At 28.6% G+C, this 25,412-nt stretch overlaps 1 protein-coding gene across 4 annotated transcripts in view; it reads right to left on the bottom strand.

Moving 5' to 3' along the window:
• LOC129913126 (proteoglycan Cow) overlaps positions 1-25,412 on the bottom strand; it is a 102,626-nt gene that overhangs the window by 28,975 nt on the left and 48,239 nt on the right. For 2 of the 4 annotated variants that reach the window (XM_055991636.1, XM_055991637.1), the window contains exons 2-4: positions 9,434-9,503; positions 3,591-3,693; positions 3,222-3,383 (exon numbers count right to left, since the gene is read on the bottom strand). In XM_055991636.1, the coding sequence (XP_055847611.1) occupies positions 3,222-3,383; positions 3,591-3,693; positions 9,434-9,503 (335 nt within the window). The remainder of the gene's footprint in view (positions 1-3,221; positions 3,384-3,590; positions 3,694-9,433; positions 9,504-25,412) is intronic. The other 2 variants (XM_055991638.1, XM_055991640.1) reach the window with 1 other exon arrangement.

The raw sequence follows: 25,412 nt of genomic DNA, 5'->3' as shown, positions 1-25,412 counted from the left end.
GTGTTCACAAAGGATATTAGCTGCGTTCCTTTGGAAATATTTATCTACTTTTTAGTACTTAAAACTACTTTGATCTACTTTGCTATACTGAAAAAGTAGTTCAAAGCAGCTTTAAGTACTAAAAAGTAGATAAATATTTCCAAAGGAACGCAGCTATTTTCAGGTTTTTGTTTGACATTTCAATTATTCTTCTGCTGACGCACAGACATTTCAATGATTTTTGTTTTGTTTTTTCTCTCCTTTTTCCGTAGCTTCTAATAAGGTTCCTAGATTAATCAGCATTAGAAGCTTGCCTTTTTATTAAGTTGATATTTAAGAAATTCATAACCTCTTTTAAATAAATCTGTATTTCAAATTCTGTAAAAATGATGCAAAAAATATCAAAACGATATTTTTTACATCATTTTTACAGAATTTTGATGTACAGAATTTTGAAATACAGTATTTTGACCAACCAAAATTTTGCTATACAGAATTTTGACTTTCAGAATTTTGTTCGTACAGCCCTTTGCACATACAGAATTTTGACATACAGTATTTTGAATACAGAATTTTGCAACATACAGCATTTCGACCCCAACCCGTTTTGGATGTGTTTTCGGCTTTTTTCGCGAAAACCCAATTTTTGTTTGGTGTGAAAAGCCTATAACATGATAATGTGAAATCTTGAAAAATATCAATTTTTGAAATCTTGTGCTTGGAAACTATTTTTTCTAAAAACACTTTTTGAAAAAAACTATACCATGGTAGGTACTGTAATATTGTTGTTTTGTAATGTTATATTATAAAAGAACATTTTTTGGTCAAATATGATACCTAACAAGAGAGTTCATTTTTTTACGCTTGCATGTAAACAAAATTTCGAGAAGAGTGATGGATAACAAAAACCAACTAAGATGTTCCAGATGTATATTAGTCCAATTTTTTTTAAATTAGGAAGATATGCGTTTATTGCATCGCCATCAAACGTCGATATGACAACAGATATTTTGTTGTTTATTCATTCCTTTTTGCACGAACTTTTCTATGTATATTTTTGTGCTCTAAAGAAAACAGTTTTGTTAATTTCAAAATGCAATATCTTTCCTTCTAAGTTCAACTTTGCAAACTTTAATACTTAAAAAAAAACTACCGTAACAGGACAAGTTTTTTTTTTAAATAATATAGGTAAACGAATTTCAAACTATACGAATTGTTTTTTGGGCGTTATTCGAAAACCAAAGTTGAAAATCGAGTCTTATCAAAAATTTGAACTGTTAAATAGTTTGTAGCGAAATGGCATAATTTTTCCACACACTATTAACCAATGTCTAAATGAAAGAATTGTAAAAAAACAAAAATCAATTATTATGGATAATGGAAGCAAATTACTAGTAGGGTTTTTTTTTTAAACTTCACAAGAATTGCATTTAATCAAAAACCGTTTAGATTTTTTGGTCTTTTAGCATATTTTGTTTTGACCATTACTGCCTAAACATTTCTTGAGAATGGTACCGAAAAAGACGTCAACAGCCGAATCGGGAAGGCAAAGGCCTGCGTTTCAGATGAAGTTCAATATTTGGAGGAATAAATCTTTCAGCTTAAAGACCGATGTTCAACTGTACAGCCCAAATGCAAAGTCCATACTGCAGGACCTGTAAAATGACTTTAATTGGTATAAGGCAGCTGCAAACTTTCGTAAATGTTCATAGGAAACTATAACGGAATCTACTCATAAGAAGTCGTAAATGGCAGTAGTTTGGACCAACGTCTCGAAAGACAATAACTGTATTGCAATCTAAGCAGTGGAACCCGCTCACTCAAGAAGGCAGAAGAGACGAATGACTCGAGGGAGCTGAAGTACATCTCTGAAAAACGCACACGATACCGGGCCAGGTGTAGTTGAGACTCTATGTCACATTAAGGATCACTCACGAGTTTAATAAATCTTGAGACCTAAGTAAGTAAGAATTAAAATATTTGATAATCCGTTTTAAATGCCACTTTTGTATGTGAAGAACCATAGGTTTTATTTGAAGATTTTTGTATACATTTTTTAAAACAATGGAAATCTTTAAAAAAAAACGAAAACTTTCACTACTTTAAGTTAAAATTCTCCATATGGGCCCCAACTTCAAAGAAATTAGTTTATGTTTCTTTTATTTTAAAAGATTAATTAAGAAGGATTGAATTATATGTAAAGAAATAAAAATTTATTTTTCTACGTTGGGCGCCAACTTTGATAATTTTGTTCAAATCCGATTTCTTAATTTAGTATATGTAAAACAGTAGTTTTGATTAGAAATCTATGTTAATTGGATTCAAATGTATGAATATTATCCATTTTTCTAATTTTAATTTTACTTGCCATTTTAAATTTTAGTTAGGTACAGAAGTATAAAACAAATTAAGAATCGGGTTAATTCTTTATGGAGCATTTTAGATCCCTACAAGCTGTAGGTATTCTATTAATTTTAAAAATGAAAACTCCTCATGACTTTACAACGCCCCCAAAGCTTCAAACTGAAGTATTTTAACAAAATTAGCTACCTTCTTAGCTTATAAATGTATATGCACTTGTAATCAAAAATTCTTTTAAACATTCCAAACTTTTAACATAGTCTTCTTTATTCCGAATTTTTCAAGTCTTTATATCCTTTATGGATACTAAAATACCTATTTAACTTTTTTTTTTTTATACACATGCGAAAGGATACCTACTCCTTAGTTGGTGTACCTACATGGATCATCCTATAGGTCCCTCGAGGGCTAGAAAACGTTGTATGTGATACGGACACTGGCCATTCGTTTAAAGATAAATTCCTATTACACATGTCTCCATATTCGGTTGTTTGACTCATCGAGAGCTAAACCTTCTATAACTTGTCTTATAACATTGTCCCTTAACGTTAAACCCATATCTATTCTATAAATACCAGGCTATGAATATTTAAAGCTAAATAAATGTATGTGTCTGCATGTCGTTTCTTTTTTCTTGACATCATCATTTCGAAAAAAAAATGGCACATTTTCTTCAAATTCCCATACCAAACTGCCTACATTCCTACCATCACACCCGCACCCGCACCCGCACTTCCAACCAACTTCTTATAATAAATTTATTTATTTATGAGTTTCAAACATATTTTTCTGTGTTTTCCTTTTTGTGAAACACAGAGAAACAGAAAAAAAAAAAAATAAAAAAGGAAGGATAAAAGTTGTATGTAAAGTATTCAATTTACTCATCGTACTCTTCATCCTTGTCACTTGGATCGTTTTCATAAAAGACATCATCCTCTTTGGAATCCTCTTCGGAGCTGGTGCTCTTATCCTCGTCATCTTCTTGATTCACTTTACGTTTGGCTTCCTCTTCAAGATATTTGGCCTTGGAAATTATTTCATCTCTGTGTTTTGCACAAAACGAATATAGAAAGAAAAGAAGAAGAAACAGAGGTGAGTTAGAGAGCAAAATAGAATTAAATAATTATAATTTAATTAAATGTGCATGCAAGCCTAAGAGCTTCCTTATATATATCCATGTTGCATGCTGTATGCTACGGCTGCTGAGCTGAATACGCTGCATGCATGCTAGTGGCAATAATTCTACAAACCTGTTTTTGTGTAGTTCCTTCTTTGACACACAGACAGCACTGTATTCATCTTCGAGTAGACAAATTTCTCTCTTTTTGCAGTTAAGTGGTCGACATAAATCACCTGCAAATTTTCAATAAGAATGTGTTAGTTAGTTATTTTGTTAGTTAGTTGTTGTTGGGTGTTAAAAAGACTTGTTTGAAGATTAAAGATGTATTCAAAATCTCATTTACATGCAAAAGGTTATATTTTTTTCGTCTAATTGGTTAAAAGTTTTCTAAAAACCTAGGCGCTAGGAGACTCATTGAGAACATATACTTTTTCTAACAGCTTTTGTGTTTTAGTGTCTATATATGCAAATCTAAAACGTCTTGCAGGCCAGTCATTTCAGCTCGAAAAGGCTCTTATCATATAAGTGACCTAGTAAGGACTTGGAAAGCTGAAGAAAGTTTGTATATTCGTAGGAAGGTAACGTGTATAGAGGTGCATTTTAGGTTGAAACACTTAAGAGCATCTTAACCAAAAAGGTTTACAAACATATTTTCCAGAATGTGAAACTCTATATTCAACCAAAGGGAAGGGTAGGGTTTTGTGTAAAATGGAAAAAGTTAAACTCGGTAGGGAAAGGATATTATATATAATGGCTTCTCGGTTGGGTAGAGAATGAAAAGTTTTGTGACTTTATTTATATTTTTTTGTTCTTTTCTTTTTCAAAAAAGTATTTCTATGTTAAGCATATTTTTTGACATTTGATTCGGTAAGCTCTTTTTGAGAAAAGTCAATTTTTGAATTTTGTTCATAAATGGGTAATATTTTAAAATAGAAGTATGTGTAGAAAATATATAGAGAAGAAAACTTTGAGGATTGTATAAAGTTTTTCCATGGGAATGTATGAAAGTACATTTTTAGGTTAGAATATAACCTACTTTTTATAATGTGTGTAGATAAGGATTTTGAAGAGTTAAAACTTTAATTGTTTAAAAAAAAAAAATGCAGAAGAAAAACTTTCTAGACACTGAAAACTTTTGTAGAATTTTATTTCAAGACATTTTTTTGGTTCAGTTTCATTCATAAGTAAAATCATTCTACTAAAGATAATTTTTAACATAAACATTTTTATAGAGATTCCTACTTTGAATAAAAAATTAGTATCAAATGGAATGCTAACCACGTTACTTTATATTTAAGAACAATGAAATTATCTTATGAGGAATTCGAGATAACTGAGCTTGAAATTGCTTATTTAAAAATTCAATGAAAGGATTTTCATTTTTTTTCAATTTTGTGTCTAAATAGTTAATTCTTTACTTTATTTTAAATTTAAACATTTATGATAGTTTTAAATCGTTTTGTGTGTAATTGTGATAGATGTACTGATTATAAACAATCACACGGAGAAAAAAGACAACCAAAAATTAAGCAGATTTCTGCATTCTTTTGCCAAGATTACTTCAGTCTTAAATTAAGCGGACAAATTTTCTTAATTTCTTGAATGCGCAAATTTATAGATATAAAATGAAGTTCACCTTCAGTTTAACAGAATTTAAGTGAATTCAACTTATTTTAAGCAGAAATCGTATTGTTTTAAGAGGGTGGGATTTAAGGTGGGTATATCATCTTATTTTATTGGTATTTAGTTGGTATTGCCATGTTCAAAGGACAGATCTGGAGAACCCCGTCAAAAAAGCAATATCATACAACGTTCCAACACGAAATAAAAAGAAAGGTAGGCCTAAAAACTCCTGGTACAAGCAAATGCAAAAACACCAGCATTCAGTTGGCCTTAGAAATGGAACAATACAAAACCGGGAGGTTTGCCGCCGATTTCTGAGGTCAACCCGGCGAACCCTACAAGCGGATCACTAGTGTGAAGCAGTAACGTGGGATAGTTATGATCCTCTCCCTTGATGATGGAAGTACCTATGTATATATTCAACAATTATAATAATAGTTATAAGTTCAAAGAGAAATTTAAAATATCTAGTCCTAAAAAACAAACTTAGTTTTCAGTTTTCATCATCTAAATATTGCCAAACTTCTTTTAAGACGTCAAAATAGAACTTGCCTTGGAAAGCAAGTATACAACATTTAGGGCCAATTTTTCAATAGTCAGTTGAACAGTCAGTTAGCACTTATTCCTCAAATAGAGAAAAAATCAATTTTTCAACAGCCGGATATAGCTTATTCCTTTAGAGCCGATTTTTCAATCTTCTAATAAACAGTCAGTTAATTGTTCGACGAATAAAGTTATTAGGCTCATAAACAATCAGATAACAAAATTGAATTTTTCAATGAAAAAAACTCTATTCTACAGAATAACAAAAAAAAATGTCAAATTCAAAAATATTCAAAATTAAACGTCATTTTTGTTCATAATTAATTTTGTTTTCTTGTGTTCCCTCATATTTTTTAAACGTGGTCTTTAATTTAGTGGTCTTTAAATTTGTGAAAAAAAGCATCTTATAATTTATAATCTCAAAAATATCCATTTCATCAATATTTTCTTTAAAACAGCTTTGACAATTGACACACTATTTTTGTTGAGATTATTCCTTAGAATAATTTTTATTCGTCTCTGAAAGAAGCAGATAGATTTATTCCTCTAATAAATGTTTTATTAAAGGAATAAGCTATATCCGGCTGTTGAAAAATTGATTTTTTCTCTATTTGAGGAATAAGTGCTAACTGACTGTTTAACTGACTATTGAAAAATTGGCCCTTAATAAAACATTTATTATAGGAATAAATCTATCTGCTTCTTTCAGAGACGAATAAAAATTATTCGAAGGAATAATCTCAACAAAAATAGTGTGTCAATTGTCAAAGCTGTTTTAAAGAAAATATTGATGAAATGGATTTTTTTGAGATTATAAATTATTAAGATGCTTTTTTTCACAAATTTAAAGACCACTAAATTAAAGACCACGTTTAAAAAATATAGGGGAACACAAGAAAACAAAATTAATTATGAACAAAAATGACGTTTAATTTTGAATATTTTTGAATTTGACATTTTTTTTTGTTATTCTGTAAAATAGAGTTTTTTTAATTGAAAAATTCAATTTTGTTATCTGATTGTTTATGAGCCTAATAACTTTATTCGTCGAACAATTAACTGACTGTTTATTAGAAGATTGAAAAATCGGCTCTTAATAAAATAATATTAAAATAAAACATAAAAATTTCTTTTTTAGTTATAATAACATTAAAATGATGTGCTTTTGTCTTTGACCTTTTAACTATAACCCTTTCAAATTGCTTGGATAACATAGAATTTTCAGAAATTTCTTTTTTGTTATAAAAAATTAAAAAAAAAAAAATACGATATGCCAAAAAAAGGAAATATTAATCGATATACATATGAAAACCAAGTTACAAAATAAATTAAATGATTTGTTTTCAAAATATTGGTTTATCAAAGAAAACAATTAATTTTTTAAATAACGATAGACATTTTTTTTTTCAAAAGTTAGACCTTATTTCCTACAGTTCGTTTTTGTAATTCAAATCGTAACGCCATTTTCGAGAACATTTCCATTAAATTTGCATGGCAAGTAGTGCTAATTCTGGTTCGAAAAAATTCTGGAAGTTTGAGATAGAGACAATACCCATCTTTTCCACATTCCCTATCATCGTTAGTTCGATTCTCTCTCGAGTACGATTTTTTTATGAATCCCGAAACTGAACAAATTTTCAAAAAATTTTCTTCAAACCCTTTTTTTTATAATTAAAAAAAAAACTATTTATTGATGATCCTGAACTTTGCAGACAATTTGTCTGCTGAGGTTTGGACAGCCACCAAAGTCGCAAAACGAAGCGAATGGCGTTTATTTTATGAAAATGGGTCCATTATTACAGTGGTGACGAAAGTCCAAAAAATTTAAAATTAATTTTTTGGTGTTTTTTTCGTTTTTTTGGCCATAACTTTTTTGTTAAGACAAATAAAAAAAAAAACTAAAAAATATCGCCCCTAGATTTTTATTCAACGAAGCGAATGGCGTTAATTTTATAAAAATGGGTCCATTATTACAGTGGTGACGAAAGTCCAAAAAATTTTAAATTAATTTTAATAACTTTTTTGTTAAGACAAATTAAAAAAAAACTAAAAAATATCGCCCCTAGATTTTTATTTAACGAAGCGAATGGCGTTTATTTTATGAAAATGGGTCCATTATTACAGTGGTGACGAAAGTCCAAAAAATTTTAAATTAATTTTTTGGTGTTTTTTTCGTTTTTTGGCCATAACTTTTTTGTTAAGACAAATAAAAAAAAAATAAAAAATATCGCCCCTAGATTTTTATTTAACGAAGCGAATGGCGTTTATTTTATAAAAATGGGTCCATTATTACAGTGGTGACGAAAGTCCAAAAAATTTTAAATTAATTTTTTGGTGTTTTTTTCGTTTTTTGGCCATAACTTTTTTGTTAAGACAAATAAAAAAAAACTAAAAAATATCGCCCCTAGATTTTTATTTAACGAAGCGAATGGCGTTTATTTTATGAAAATGGGTCCATTATTACAGTGGTGACGAAAGTCCAAAAAATTTTAAATTAATTTTTTGGTGTTTTTTTCGTTTTTTGGCCATAACTTTTTTGTTAAGACAAATAAAAAAAAAATAAAAAATATCGCCCCTAGATTTTTATTTAACGAAGCGAATGGCGTTTATTTTATAAAAATGGGTCCATTATTACAGTGGTGACGAAAGTCCAAAAAATTTTAAATTAATTTTTTGGTGTTTTTTTCGTTTTTTGGCCATAACTTTTTTGTTAAGACAAATAAAAAAAAACTTAAAAATATCGCCCCTAGATTTTTATTTAACGAAGCGAATGGCGTTAATTTTATAAAAGCCGTGTTTTAATGGTAACTCAGTACTTAGCTCAGTAAAATTTTACACGGTAAACAACAACAAATGATTGCTAAGGATAAATAAAAGTTTTTTATTAGTTGGTTTACAGAGAAATTTTTTGTATAGACATATACATTTTTGACCCTTCAACAATATAGGATTATAAAAAATAAATAAAATTAATCTTTTTTTGTTGTTTACAGCATAAAAAGTTTACTCAGTAAAATACTGAGTACCAATAAAACACGGCTAAAAATGTGTCCATTATTACAGTGGTGACGAAAGTCCAAAAATTTTTAAATTAATTTTTTGGTGGGTTTTGTGTTTTTTGGCCATAACTTTTTTGTTAAGACAAATAAAAAAAAACTAAAAAATATCGCCCCTAGATTTTTATTTAACGAAGCGAATGCCGTTTAATTTTTCAAAATCAGACCAGTTTTGCGACTTTGGTGGCTGTCCAAACCTCAGCAGACAAAGTGTCTGCAAAGTTCAGGATCATATTTATTGGGCAATTTCAACTACTGTCATTGAATATACATAACTTATTAATTACTTTTTGCTAAAGTTTTTTTAGGACCAGATATAACGACCTGCGATATAGCCAATGTGGAAAATATTATGTTTCAATTTTGATGACAATATTTGTAATGTCGCAAATAAGGTCTATTTTTTTAAATGAAAAAAATATTCACTCATAGAACCGTTATCCTGATTTCTCTTTCTTTTAAACTCGTATTTGATTCCAAAACATAAGGAAAATGTTGATACTTCAAGACACTTTAAAATGTCCTTATAATAAGGAATATTTCTTTGAATTAAAATTTTATGATACATAAATTAGTATTAATGTTGTATAATTTTGTACCTTACTTTCGAAAAAAAAAAAAAAATTATTTCTGGATTTATTTTGAGTACCACATTTGGAATTATTATTTTTATTTTTAAGTTTAAGCTAGTCTTATAAACGAATCCTTATAAGAAATATGAGGGGAGGGAAGTGGTAAGATTTTAACTTACTTGTTGGATCATGTATCCATTTCTTCCTATCTATTGTCGTCTTCTGTGATGATTGTGAATTTTTGTTAACCTGTAAACAAAAGATAAATAAATGAATCAATTTTCAAAAATTACTTTTCAATTTTAAATTAAAAAAAAAAAACAATTGCATAATATTTCTCTTAATAGTCCCAGAAAAAACCTTAAAATGTACAAAAAAAAAAAAATATTTAACTCAATTATTATAAAGAGAGAATCAAAAAATGGGTCAATTAAATCACAAATATCCTTACATCCTGAATTACAATTCGATATTTTCATTTTAAAAACATAAAAATCAATGTGAAAATAATGAGACAATGAAATTCATCAATTTATTAATGAGTTTAAAAAAAAAAGAACAAAACAAAAAAGACAAATTGTCTTTTCACTGTTTTTTTTGTTTGTTTTAATTTTCCTATAATGTTGAAGAAAAATAAATAAATAACATTACAAACAGGATACATCCGGTTGCAATTAAAGTCAACATTTTTCCGTTGAGAATGAAAAAAATAAATAAAAAAGTAAAATTAAAATCAAATTGAATGCGAATTTATACTGGCAAATGATTTATATTGTATTTTTCAGGATATTTGTATAAATGCTTATTTACATAGCAAACATTGCTGGAAGCTATGTAATTTTTTTTATTTGTTGTATGTATGTCTACCTGGAGAGTGTGAAGTGATATGTTTTCGACATATTTACGCCTACATACAAATTGTTTGAATTTAAATTGTTTTTTTTTTTACGTTTTTCATTAAATTTTTGTGAATGAGATATCAAAATTTTACATAAAAAAACAATTAATTTTATTTATTGGAACAATTAGTCATTAATTACCTTACAGTAATTCATCTTCTTTATTTATATCGATTTAATTTTGTTCTTCCTTTTAAATTTTTAGGCTTAAAACAAACTTTGATGAATATTAAACCCACGTTAAAGATATCCTTCGTTAAAGATTACCATTTTAAAAATAAATGGAAAAACCAATACTGACTGACTGATATTATCAAAATTATTTCTCGCAAAAAGAAGAAACCTCAAAAATAATGGTTACTTTGTAATCCACCAACCATGTGGCTTTTCAAAAAAAAAGAGAAAAAAAAACTTCAAAAGAATATCAATCAATTTATTCGCATTGGAAATAAGTCAATTTTAATGCTTTCACTGTTTTCAAAATAACTCTAATAATAACCAACATAATAACGATGACTGGGAGAAAGTAAAGATACAAAAAAAAAGCAAAATATACGAAAACAAATAGAAAAAGCTAACTTTTCTTTGAATGCAATCATCTGGAAACCAATATCCCGAGCTAAGCAAATTTGAAATCATTCCGAGAAAATGGATTCATGGTGTTTTGACGGTAAAAACGATAACATTTTATTGTTTTTTTCGTATAACTCTCAGTATCCGAGGGTATAGATGGTTTATTGTGATTGCATTTTACCTTCACTGAGATCAAAAACATATTTTTTTTCTCTCCTGGTAAAGCTTTACTTACATAGATATCTTTTTGTTGTTGGTTGTAGGAGATATTCTTTATTTATTCTTTTTGGAATGGATGAGAAAAGTAATGACAAAAATAATTCAAATACAGTAAAACCCGGATAAGTGCCTCTCGCTTAAGTGCCTAACCCGCATAAGTACCTTTGTTTTCTTAGAACCAAAATTTTAAGCATTTTTTCACATAAAATTGATCTTTTAAGAACCTTTCGCTTAACTGCCTTCCCCGCTTAATTGCCTGGCTTTTCAAATTTTATAATTGAATTTACTTGCAGAAAATTCTTTTAAGTACACATTTGAAACAAATTTGAACTGTAAGAAAAACTTCGTTTCCTAAACCGCTTTAAAATTCTAAAATTCTACCATAGGTAGAAATTAGTTAGTTAGCTATTTTAAACATTCAAAGTAATTTTGTTTTGTGAAGATTATGTTTTTAGTAATCAAACATGTTTTTTTTTATTATTAAATAAATATAGAGATAACTGCCTATGAGCACTTAAGCGGGTTCTTGTAAGTACCTTACCCGCTTTAGTGCCTATCAAAATGGGGCATTTAAGGTGAGGTACTTATCCGGGTTTTACTGTACAATCTTTGGAGTTTCTTCTTTTTTATATCAGATATTTTATGAATCTTAATAATAGTTACATCAGTTTGTCCATTCACCACACCAAGAAGATAAGAGATTGCGACTTTCGAGCTACGACACAAAAGTGTCATATTGTACATGCCCTGACAAGACTCATAGTCTTAGAAAGATGGGTTGTATTTTTTTGAAAACGTTGTTATAATTAAAAAAATGGCTTCATATCTCTGGCTGAGAATTATAGGGTTGTATGTCAACTCACCTTAGGTTTGAGAAAATCGATCTCAAAGTTTTTTAAGGCTGGTTTTTGGATAAAATAGTTACATAGCAGTAAAGTATTGATGCAATCTTATAAAGGACCCTAAAAAAATCATAAAACCATGAAAAAAACTTTACTTTCACCACAAAAAAGGATTCTATGAGCATTTTTAAAAAATGACATAGAACCTTTTTATGAAAAAATTTGTAAAAATTTTTTAAAAAGGTTCTATGTTCAACATAGAACCTTATAGTTATAAAGAGCTTACATGTAATAACGAAACAGTCAAAATCTATTTTAAATAACAGAACAAAATACCACAAATCACGTTGTTGCATTTATAGAAAATAACAATTCCTACTTTTGTTGAATTAGGTACACAGAAAAAAGACATGCTAAAAACATTTAGAATTTGTACTAAATCAATCGGATTTTTGCATGCTTTTTTGCCAGAAAGACACTACAGTCGTCTTAAAACAATCATCTACGGTACAAAATTTATGCAAAAAAAAATTTAAAGTTTGTTTAATCTTTTTATTTTAATAAGTACATAAAATTAATGAAAAATAATTTCAATCTTAGCAGGTATCTACACTTAAATTTTCTTAAGAAGAAAATTTTTATTACAATGAAGTTCACTTTGATTTTAAAAATGTTTAAACAAATTTTACTTATGTATGTCGTTTTCGATTGGCTCTCCGGAAGCGTCCGGAATCATTCAGAAGTCTTCTGAAACCATTTTATTGGCATGAAAATGACAGCTTGAACGATTCTGAGAAGAGAAATTATCTTCTCGATTTCAAATCAGAATCCACTCAAGAAGTACTAATACATAAATATTGAAATGCCAAAAAAAAAACTCAATCAGTGTGTTTTTTTTTAATTCAAGAATTAATTGTTTTCTGAAATTAAAATTAAATAAAAAATTATTTATAATCATCATCTTCTTCGTCGTGGACCTCATAATTATTATTTTTCAACATTAATCCATGTCATTCGTTTGCCAGAAAAAAATTAATTCAAATTTTTGACATATAAAATTTTACACAAACGCAAAAAAAAAACAGAATTGAGTGGAAGCGATTCAAACCGTTTTATTGGATTTCAGAACGAGTGAATCCTCGAGTGAAACCAATCGAAAACGACATTATTTTTATTAGAAATCTTATTAATTTAAGAGGATTGGATTTTAGAGGAGTATCATCTTGATTCTATGTTGCTTATTTGTCTCCATGTATAACGTAAGTAAATTTGCTTCAAGTTAAAAAAAAGTTTTATTCGATGAAACTATTAATAGAAATAAACTAATATAATTGTAAAGATGAATAACGAAGAGTTCACTACGGTTAGTAGAGTAAAATCTTGACATTTGAAAAAAAAAATACTGAATTTTCCAAATACCACTAAAAATTAGTTAATTTTTTGTTTTTTGGGTTCTAAGGTGACTTCTTTTATTTAAAGTTAAGGAATCTAAGTTTCTTTAACTTTTGGTTTATTAATACGAACTATGAAATTCGCAACCTCGATTATGAAAAAAAAGTTTTCAAAAAATCACTTCTAATTCTTGGCACACAAAAAACATTATTTTAATTTAATTATGATGTAAGAATATCTAGGTTATGAATTATTGCAAAAGTTTAAGTTTTGGTTTAAAGAGTACAGAACGAGATACAAAAATTCTTTGCTGTTAAGCCCGTCCGCTAACTTGATAGTCAAAAACGACGAATTATGGAGCAAAATCGTCGTTTTTGACTGTCATTTATTGACTATCAAGTTAGCCGACTCCATCCCTGTTGTTCAATACCAGCAAAAACATCAAAAGATCTTTTATTTTTACTTTAGTTAGAAAAAAGATCATTTCCATAAGATTTCATTTTGAAAAATTTGCGTAAAAAAGTTTTATGTAACTTAAATCAATGTATTTTTTTGTTTGAAAAAATCAGTAAAAAGGTTCTATGTTGCAATTTGAATAACATAGAACCTTATTATATTAATACATGTATGTGAAATCATGAAAGTTGTATGTCTTTTTTACCTGTGCCGTCGCCATTAATTTTTTTCTAATTTTTTTTTTAATTTTTTTTTTAATTTTATCTAAAAGCCGTTGAAATTACGAAAATTTTGGTGTATAGAACTCATTTTTTGTATTTTGTATGAAATACACCCTTATAATTCTCAGCCAGCGATATGTCAACAAATATCTATATCAAATGATAAAAAATTTAATTCTTGAGGCGCGCCATCTAGCGTCACAATAAAAGTCAGCAAAATATTACGGGATTTTTTTCTATTATTTTAAAAGATACATCCACTTTTGATTATTTGGTGAATTAATGCTGACAAGTTTAATCAGTTCATAAAATATTGTGTTTTTTTTTCGTTCAGTGTATTTTAAGTGTCATCATCTTAAGTTTTCATTCACCACAAATGAATGCATTTTGTCAAATTCTTTTTTTTTTATAATGTTGTACAATAATTTACTCACTACATAAGTATTAAAAAATTTACTTAGCTGTTGCACCTTTTCTCAAAAATTAATTTAAAATTTGGTTTTTCGATGCAAAATGTAGCTCGTATGTATATCAAATTGTGCTTGATTTAAGGACTTTCTAAAGGGCTAAGTATTCAAAAAGTGACTGCAACTACAGTTTAGACATTACACTCCGTATCCACTATCGATGAATCCATCGCAATTGAATTTTCAATTTTTCAATTTCTTCTGTCTTTTGCTTTGCGATTGATATGTATTCCTAGCTAGTGGAAACGTGTAAGATCTGCTTCTGAGAGATCCATGTTATGAGTTATGACCGCTTCTTTAAGGAACGATCCGAAAAGTCAAAATAGCAGTGAAAATATGCTAAAAGGTTCAATATACTCAATAGGCTGTGCCATTTTGAGGCAACTTTCGTTTTTCAAATAAAAAAACAGGCTCAATTTTTTCGAGCCTCTTAAAAAATGAGCTCCTAATATTAATATTTAGAGGTGCCTTTTTCTAATTTTCTATTTTCCATATAAATAACATGGTAAAAAAAATCATTTTTTTTTCTAATTTTTCTAACTTTACAATAAGTCATTGTAAAAATTAACTGTAATATTATTCTTATAGTTAATTGAGCGCTCTACAAAATATCTCTTCATAGAGTGAACCCATTTGAAGTTATTCAAACTTAAAGTTCAAAGTAAATAAAATTAGGACTTTTTTGGGTAAACTATTACTGATTGATTGAACTTTTTTTTGTAAAAAGAACCAAGATATACTTTTCTAGTGGTTTTTGGGTTGCTAAACTCGAATCCGCAATCAAAAAAATTCTATTTGTCTTTGTTCTTGAAATATTACCGTTTTAAAATGAAAATTAAAGATTTATTTTTAAACGGTTATATTTCAAGAATATAGGCTAATAGAATTTTTCTGATTGCGGATTCGAGTTCAACAACCCGAAAACCTTTAGAAAAGTATATTTTGGTTCTTGTGGCAAAAATTCTGTGGCCAGTGACTTAATTTTTAGATTAAGTTTAGTTTCTTTTTAGCTTATTAACTGAAACTTAAGATATCTCGAGCAATAAAAGAGATATCGGGAAATTTTAACAGTTTGTGAAAGAAGAATATCTGTTCTTATAATCAACGTTACAAATTTGTTTATAATGAGTAATTATTACCCCACATAAAAACTGAACCTCAAAAACAGCCAAAATGACGTTTTTTAGCATTTTATAACGGTAATATTTCAAAAATGGAGGCCAATCAAATTTTTCTGACTTCAGATTAGAGATCAGCACATCAAAAACCTCTAGAAAAGTATATCTTGGTTCTTGTGGCAAAAAAAAAGTTCAATCAATCAGTAATAGTTTATACCTACCCAAAAAAGTCATAATTTTATTTATTTTGAACTTTAAGTTTGAATAACTTCAAATGGGTTCACTCTATGAAAAAATTTCTAAGAGATATTTTGTAGAGCGCTCAATTAACTATAAGAATAATATTACAGTTAATTTTTACAATGCCTTATTGTAAAGTTAGAAAAATTAGAAAAAAAAAAATGATTTGTTTCCCATGTTAATTATATATGGAAAATAGAAAATTAGAAAAAGGAGGAGGAGGAAAATTAGGAGCTAATTTTTTGAGAGACTATTTGCTTTATATTTTCGAAAAAATTGAGCCTGAACGAACGAAAGTTGCCTCAAAATGGCACAACCTAATACTCAATTCTCAATGAAACTGGAACTACTTTAATATTTATAGATAATAGGTGAATATATTTCCCATCTACTGAGTAATTAATCGATATTGAAATTTTCATTTAATAAATTATATTATGAGACCAAACTGTACTGCACTGCACTACTAATCTAACAAAAATTTGAATAGCTCTATACCTACTTTACATAGATAGATATTTTTGAATAAATTGGACCACATTTTTTGTTTACCCAAAAACATAGTAAACTATCAATCAATAACCAACCATCTGTACTAAAACCATCATATCTATGAATAAAGTTAGACGAACTGCCAGTAGGTACTTTTAGAGTTATTGACAATTCAATTTAATTAATTAAATTTATATGAATAGAGAAATATGTAGGTTATACTATCGCCATATTTTTCGGAATATCTATGAGGTTTTTGAATGCAAATAAAATAAAAAAAAAAAACATTATATAATGGTTGTTTTTTTCTTTTGTATTGATGAATTTGAAATATACATTTTACTTGTTTAAATGGAAAACGAATGTGCCAAAATGCAATATGTCATCCTAACTAGGATCAAAACAAAAAAATATTCAACATATTTATGAAATATACACACGCCGCCGCCGCCGCCGTTCACCCTCTCACCCTTAATGCATGCAAAGTATGGCTCTTGCTTGCGGCTATTGATTGGAATTTTCCGCTACAATATTTCCAAATTACTTGCCATAAATGAAAATGTTTTCAAAATCCATGTGTTTGCATCATCCCACCCACAAGTATACAATTTCTATGCCACTAGATTCACATTATAGGTATATCCTATGTCTACCTCAATCTATACCAACATAAAAATATCAATATGGCACCGATGGATATCCGGTAAACATTTAGAGATAGATTTCGGTAATAATTTATTAGGGGGCAAAGTTTGGATGGTTTTGCCAGCCATATAGCAAAACCATCCAAATCCAAACCACCTATATTCAGCCATCCAACCAGCTGATGGTTGAATCATAGGCTTGAGTTATTCGAGCGCAAAAAACATCCGTTTTCCAGAGATTTTTGCAATTATGAGAAAAACACCATGATATGTCAACTATACTATTATATTCTAGAAATATACACACATGCCGACATACAATCAAACAAAGTAGGTGCCTTTTTCCCAATGACAATATAATATGTCTGTATAGATAAAAATATATGTTTGACATTTTAACATTTAACGGAGATGCTTTTCAAATGGTTGGTTGGCTGCAATATTGTGTATATAATATGGATAGGATATGGAGAGGTATAGGTAAAAAAAAAACCTCGTTAGTTCAATTGACAAAATATGCTCGCATTTGGTTTTGAATGCGTCAGTGATCTTGACTATACACATCAAACAAATTTCTATATCATACCTATGCGAGACTTGATTTATCTATTTGAGTGATGGATTTCTACACTGAAAAAAAAATATTCAAGCACCAGAAAACTTGATTTAAGGACATTTTGAATTGCACACCGAAAAAAAATTTGATAATAACAGCTATCAAATTAACATTTTTCAGTGACAAAAGTCGTCCAACAATTAAAATATCAATTTTGACATTTAATCATATCATTTTGACATTTTTTAATTTCAGATGGATAGTGAAAATTTCACTTTGACAATTAAAATATCAATGTTGACTAGATTTTACGTTTTAGTTTATTATAATGAAACCTATTTTTTGACTTTTTTTTCAAAAATTACTGAAAGGGAATATTCTTTACAAGATAGTGGTAATATTATTTTTTCTATTATAGGTGATATAATTATTGTTTTGTTATTTTCTCCCAAACTATGTGCCGCTCAAATTTTCTTTAAATTAGTACACATTAAGAATTTTTTATTTAATATTTTTCAATAATTTGGAATGAGAAATTGATATGAAAAAATGATAATAGAATATCAAAAAAAAATTCCAAAATGTGACATTTAAATATCATCCTGATAATAAAAATGTTGTTTTAACATTTTAAATAGGGTAAAAGCGGGTGAGATGGCGCGGCGGGGAGATGGCGGACTTTAAATATCTTTTAAGTTTATTGCTCTAAAAATGTATGAAAAATATTTTTAGCTTTCTTTAAATATTTTAAATCGAAGTAGCCAGTATTTGTTTCTTTGGCTTTGATACAAAAAATAAAAAAAAAATTCAAAGCAAATCATGTGATGATTTTTTTCGAATTTTTTTTCGCTCTTTTTTTTTTGTTCCGATATTTTGTGAGTCGTTGGGATCTTAGATGCCCTTGATACACCAATAAAAACAAGAGTGTATAAGTTATGGACTGCGTGTCAAATCTGAGCTCTAGTTCTATCTGCGTTTTATGGGTGCTTACGAATAGGAATTATGCGAAAAAAGGTGAGATGGCGCAGTTTTTTGCGGGTGAAATGGCGCATTCCGTACAAGAATTTTTCAATTGAGTATTGTGTTAGCATGTGCCATATCACCCTCAAGATATTTTTTTAAGTAATTCAGCCAAGTTCAAATTTTATAAAAAAGACGACTAGTTGCAATCTATTATATGGCATGCATTGGTGCTTGACTATTTCACATCGTTCAACCATTTGTGCAATGAATTTGGCAATAGAAACCTAAAACAAACTCTTGCGCCATCTCACCGACTTTATAGGGGAGATGGCTTTTTTTAAACTTTTTTTCTATATTAATTTAAAAATATAAATTTAAAATATAAAATTCTGTAAACCAAATAATACGTTGTATATTGAATATAGAACATTTTTGCATTGTTAGAAATATGAAATGTGGTTTACTTTGCAAAATATGACAAAAACGGTATGCCATCTCACCTGCTTTTACCCTATCATAAAACACATTTTATAGAGCATTTTTGGCTGATATTTAAAAAATGTTAATTTGATATTTAAAAAATGTTAAATTGATATTGTTTTTTTTTTTCGGTGCACTTGAATGAAATTTTGTAGGTATCAAAACCGTGATACTGTTATAAATAGTCTATATTCATCAAAGCTAAGAGATCACGAAATCTACTACGGTGACTGCTACCGCTTATTTTTATGTGAATTCATCGCAGGTGGCAGGCTGAGATGGAACGTCCTTTTTTACTGCATCAACGAGCGTTTAACAACGAACCGCATCAGGGTTTGATTTGCCAACAATAGAAAAGAAGAAAGATGAATTTCTACGTGCTTCTCGAAAAAACCTACGAGGAGGTTCGACTTTGGAAGACTACAATCCCCAGAGATTGCCAGGTCCTTTTTCGATGGCGTCTCGAGAAGTCCTTTATGAAAGAAAAGATTCAGAAAATATAGAGAACCAGTGGTAACATTGGCAAGGAACCATCAGAGATGCCGCCACTGCATGGTTTGAGCAAAACAGAAAGTTTAAAAAATGGCACTGCAAAGGAGGATCAGAACTGCCAATGAGCTCTACAAAAAGAACGGAGGAATATCAGCTTCTAAAGAGATAGGAGTACCTAGGTGTGTGATAAAGAGCGATTTATACAGAACAGGGAGCAAGTTAAAAAAAAAACAGCGATTAATAACTGCTATTTAATCACTCTTTAAATAGCAGTTAAAGCAAATTACTCCTTAAATTTTTTCCTCATTTGAAATATGATTGAAAATACGAAATACTAAATAAATAAAAAGAATTTCTCACAAAAAAACAGTGAAATTTTAAAGAGCCTAGAAAATTTTCTAAAAAAAAAAAATTAGTGAAGTTACAAAGAACAGAGAGCAGTTTTGCTTATAATAGCAGTGAAATGTTTAAGAGCATGCAATATTTTTACTGTTCTCCCTGTTCACTTGATCGTAGAAGAAAAAAAGTATACAGCCTATTAGATTGGTTTAAATTTTTGTTAGGATGAGGCAGCTATATTGAAGAGCAATAGCAGCTGGTCACTGGAAAAGCAGACTAATGGAAAGCAGCTATCGCAATAGCAGCCTCAGCTCTAGAAAGGAGCGATGCTTTAGTAGGAATGAGCATTGGAAGTTTTACCAGAAGATCAAAAGATATCTTAAGACTATTAACCTATAAAGTAGCCTTGAAACATCGTAGAACGCAAGCGAAAAGTTTTTCGGACGCATGGATAATAAGGCCCCGGCTTGTAAAGTTTACCAGAGTGAGGGCGCAATAGAAAAAGATTTCGTGAAATAAGGTGGCGCACGCAAGTCGAAGGAGACCTCAATCAACTTGACGTGCTGACCTGGAAGCAACTAGTTAAGAAATAAAATGCACGACTGAGGTCGCACGTACTTGCTCTTATACTTAAAGTAAATGTTAAAGCTTTTTATTCAAAAAAATTAGGAAAAATTTGATATTTTCAAGAAATTTCATAGGTAGTGTAAAAAATAAAATCTGTTTTTATACTTAATTAAACACCGTTTTAAATGATGTTTTAAAATAAAAAACAATTATGCCATTTTATTACTTGTATAAAAAGGTATTTTTAGAAAAAAAAAATTCGAAAATCGTAGGAGCCGTTTTTAAAAAAAAAAATTTTTTGTAGGTATATAAAAAATTTCTAACATTTTTCAAAAAAATAGTTGGTATATTTTGAAGAAATAATTAATTTTAACATAAAAACTAAATTTCAAAATATTTCATTAATCCGTTTTCGAAAAATTGATTTTCAAAACAAAAAAAATTTTGAAATATTTTTTAAAAATCCAAAAATGCGTTTTTTGAAAAATTTCTAAAATTTTAATATTACCTTTACTTAAACCAAAGATTATAGAATACAAAGATGTCGCATCCCATAGAAGTTATCGAAACCAAAAATTTGAAGTGTCTTATGTGATCAACATGTTGCTAGCTGCAAAATGTTGCGAGAGCGAGGGAATTCCTTAAAAAAATGGAATCTCTTTCGTTTTCTTTCTTCTTTTTTTTTTTTATTTTGTTTTGCTTCTTACGGCAACGGTGCCGATGACGATCACTATGGTGGAGTTTTTTTTTCTTACTTTTTGCCAGTTCGTCTACCCAGATCTTCCCTCTTGTGAAAGGATTTTTTGCATTCCCGTTTCTTCCTTTTTTTAGATTATTTTTTTTAAATATGAAGACTTTAAGAATTTAATATTTTATAGAATATTTTTTAGCCGAGGGTGGTTTCTGCTTTTAATTTTGTTGTTCTCTTCTTATAGGATGACAAAGCACAGGTGCATTGGTTTCAGGTGTGTCTGTGTATGTATCTTTTTTTTTAGTTTTCTACGGCAATCGTCCTTGAAATTGTTGTTTTTTTCGTGGTGGAGGATAACACGGTGTTACAAAAATGAGGTTTTAAAATATACGCGGGCGGAGACCTATCAGGTTTTGTAGAGCTAGTCGCACTGAATACGAAACGGTATTTGAAAATCCCCTAACACCCCCAAAATCTGGAGTTACGGGCAAAAAACGGTTTTTTGGACCTTCACCCATTGAAAAAATTCTAGCTTCGACAATTTTTTACCCATTTTCGATTTTTTTACAGTTTCTGATAGAAGATAAATATACCTTTTTAACAATGTATAAAACATGTAACTCGGTTAAACCACTTAGAATTTATAAGATGTCAAAGTTCAAAAATTCAATTTTTTTTGTCATTTGCCCAACTTCGGCATCAATTTAAAGTATATGTTTTCAAAACAACATGCTATTTAAAAAATATATTCTAAAACTATATCTATTTCCCAATCGATCGAGGTATTTTTTATGAAAATCACTTCAAAATTAGCTTAGAAAAAAAAATTTTTCGATTTCAACCCAGATACAGAAATTCGAACTTTTAGGTATAGAACAAAAATGTTGTTTCGGCACGTAGTAAGATAAGTTGGGCGCCAGGATTTGATTAAAGGTTTTTGTAGAGGAGCTCAATACAAACATTTTTTTTCTTTGGGAGGGGGGTCTATCTCCCCCCGTTTAGGTGGGAGGGGCATTTTTCTAAAAAAAATTATCAAAATAAAAAAAAAATTATTAAAAAACAACGGCAACACTTACAGTAATAAATGATACCATTTCCAAAAGGCAAAATTGTGCATTTGGTTCTAATTTCTAAATCAATATAATATTACCAATAGTGTTTGAAATAATCGATTTCAAAGTTAAAAATAGGCGAAAAAAAATTTGTAAAAACTCATTTTATACTATTTTTGCCCAGACTGTGAATTTTAGTAAATAAATTACTTAAACAGAAAACTGCCTCAATTAATTCCTTATCGAACAGTGAAAACTATATGTTTCTATGTCTTCTAGTTTTTGAGAAAATTGAAAAATAAAAACAAATAAAAACAAAAAATATTTTGAAAAAAGAAAAATCTGATAAAATAATTTTTCAATTTTCTCAAAAACTAGAAGACATAGAAACATATAGTTTTCACTGTTCGATAAGGAATTAATTGAGGCAGTTTTCTGTTTAAGTAATTTATTTACTAAAATTCACAGTCTGGACAAAAATAGTATAAAATGAGTTTTTACAAATTTTTTTTCGCCTATTTTTAACTTTGAAATCGATTATTTCAAAAACTATTGGTAATATTATATTGATTTAGAAATTAGAACCAAATGCACAATTTTGCCTTTTGGAAATGGTATCATTTATTACTGTAAGTGTTGCCGTTGTTTTTTAATAATTTTTTTTTATTTTGATAATTTTTTTTAGAAAAATGCCCCTCCCACCTAAACGGGGGGAGATAGACCCCCCTCCCAAAGAAAAAAAATGTTTGTATTGAGCTCCTCTACAAAAACCTTTAATCAAATCCTGGCGCCCAACTTATCTTACTACGTGCCGAAACAACATTTTTGTTCTATACCTAAAAGTTCGAATTTCTGTATCTGGGTTGAAATCGAAAAATTTTTTTTTCTAAGCTAATTTTGAAGTGATTTTCATAAAAAATACCTCGATCGATTGGGAAATAGATATAGTTTTAGAATATATTTTTTAAATAGCATGTTGTTTTGAAAACATATACTTTAAATTGATGCCGAAGTTGGGCAAATGACAAAAAAAATTGAATTTTTGAACTTTGACATCTTATAAATTCTAAGTGGTTTAACCGAGTTACATGTTTTATACATTGTTAAAAAGGTATATTTATCTTCTATCAGAAACTGTAAAAAAATCGAAAATGGGTAAAAAATTGTCGAAGCTAGAATTTTTTCAATGGGTGAAGGTCCAAAAAACCGTTTTTTGCCCGTAACTCCAGATTTTGGGGGTGTTAGGGGATTTTCAAATACCGTTTCGTATTCAGTGCGACTAGCTCTACAAAACCTGATAGGTCTCCGCCCGCGTATTTTTTGAGTGTTACACCGTGTAATTATATAAATTTTTGTTCTTGTTTGATTGCGTCTGGCAAAATCTTTTCTTTTGTAAGGATTTTCTTCATTCCAGTTTTTTTTTCCTTTTTTAGATATTTGTATATTTATCGTGTTGAAGATTTTGTGGAATATTTTTTGAGCTCTTTTAGTGCTATTGCACAGATGCATTGCTTTCAGGTATACACACATAGACTAGCCCAAAAAATTAAAGGAACAACAAAAAAAACTGTGATTTTTTAGTGATTTCGATAGGCTGTATTTCAGTAAAAAATTATCGTATTATGACAAAACAAAACATGTGAAAGCTATATTCTTCTTGTTTAGGGATTTTAGTACCTACCAAATGTTTTATTTCAAAAGGTAAAATAGCTAAATCATAGGAACTGTGTAAAAACCAAAATTTTTCAATTTTTTTTGTTTTTTTTCGAAGAAAGTGGGAAAATTTTTATTTATAAAATGATTTATTACTATTACAGGTAAAATAAGTTTAAAAAAAAAATTGTTACACTCATGAAACTTTGCAAAAAGTTTGCTTTTGGGATAAGGACCAAGGACAAAAAAAGTCTATAAAAAAAAGTTGGGTGGAAGGGTGTTTTTTCGCGGACAAAAGGAAGGTAAAAAAAATACTGAAAAAAAATTTTTGTCGAATATGTATCATCATATTTATTAAATATTTAAAATTAAAATAGATTTACTGTTTGTTTTGATAAATTTAATATTTTATTTTTATTTTTAAAAATATGTCTTGCATTGAATTTTAGGTTAAAATTTATGAATTTATAAAAAAGTAGCGAAAAGGTGCGAACAGTCAGACACTTTTTTTTAAATTGTCATGTTTCAGAAAGCTTCTAAGCTATCTTAACCAAACTTTGAAGACATTTTAAGACATATTTTATCATTATATTGCAACGAAAGTTATAATTATAGAATGAATGAGAGCATCACATTAAACTAAAATGTAGAAAAGGTCAAAACGTCTCACTGTTTGCAAAAGGTGTGATCAGTGAGATAGGCTAAGACGAACAGTGAGACGGACGAATAAAACAGAAACAAATCTCCCAAAACGTCAAATAAGTAAGTAAACTTATATAACTATGTTGTTTTAACCCATTTCTTCAAAAAAGTTACAAGAAAACAGAAAAAATTAACAAAAGGAAAAACACTACAAAATCAAACTGAAACCTTTTTCATTTCATAGATTATTTTTCTCTTAAAAATTGGGGATTTGTTTTCTGATAAAATGATGATTAATTTTACAAAGACTATTTATTTAGCTTCAAGATTATTTTTGTTTCAAACTTTTAAGATATTCTTTAGACTGCAAAATCAGTCATCAAACAAAAAGCCAACTCTTGACTTTTACTATCAATACCTCAGCAACGGATCACTTTACAGAAAATTCAAATATACATTTAAAAACTTTATTCAATTTTCTTCTTTATTTTTTATTTAAAATTATAACTATTTTTGGATAGTTTTCCTTATTTTGAAAATTATTGATTTCTCATTAGTTTATGTAGAGTTTAAACCTTAAACGATATTTATTAATACAAAAAAAAAAAAAAAAAACAATATGTAAATATTTAGTTTTTCCATTATTGTCATTTAATTTATTGTAACAAGATAATTTTCTTCAAAATCTATGGATTAGTTATAAGGACATGACCATTTTTGTAACGATCAATATTTTCGACTGTTTTTGTTACTTTTTTTGTTCTTGCCTAAAACTTGAAAAGTAAATCGAATTTGAAAATTTTTATTGAGTAGTTTTTTGTAGATAGTTAAATTTCTATCGATATCGTCGGTGAAACCAGAAAAGTGTGTAACTCCAAATTTTCTGAAAATTAGGTTTGAATGCCATCTGTTAGACATACCTAATATCTACCGTTCCTTAAACTCAGAATCCCCTTAATGTTCATAGTTTTTATTTTATTAGCAAATTAGAAAATGAAAACTCATACAAATGCTTTCAAAACGATTTTGTTTTTTTGCTCTCCTATAAAATTTGCTAAAATGGAGTTACACACTTTTCTGGTTTCACCGACGATATGCATTCTTCTAAAAACTTTTACAATTAAAACATTGTAAAATACTTAAGAAAAACTATTCAAAGA

This window comes from Episyrphus balteatus, chromosome 3 (assembly GCF_945859705.1).
Source record: "Episyrphus balteatus chromosome 3, idEpiBalt1.1, whole genome shotgun sequence".
Lineage (NCBI taxonomy): Eukaryota > Metazoa > Arthropoda > Insecta > Diptera > Syrphidae > Episyrphus > Episyrphus balteatus.
This window is presented reverse-complemented; position numbering and strand designations above follow the sequence as displayed.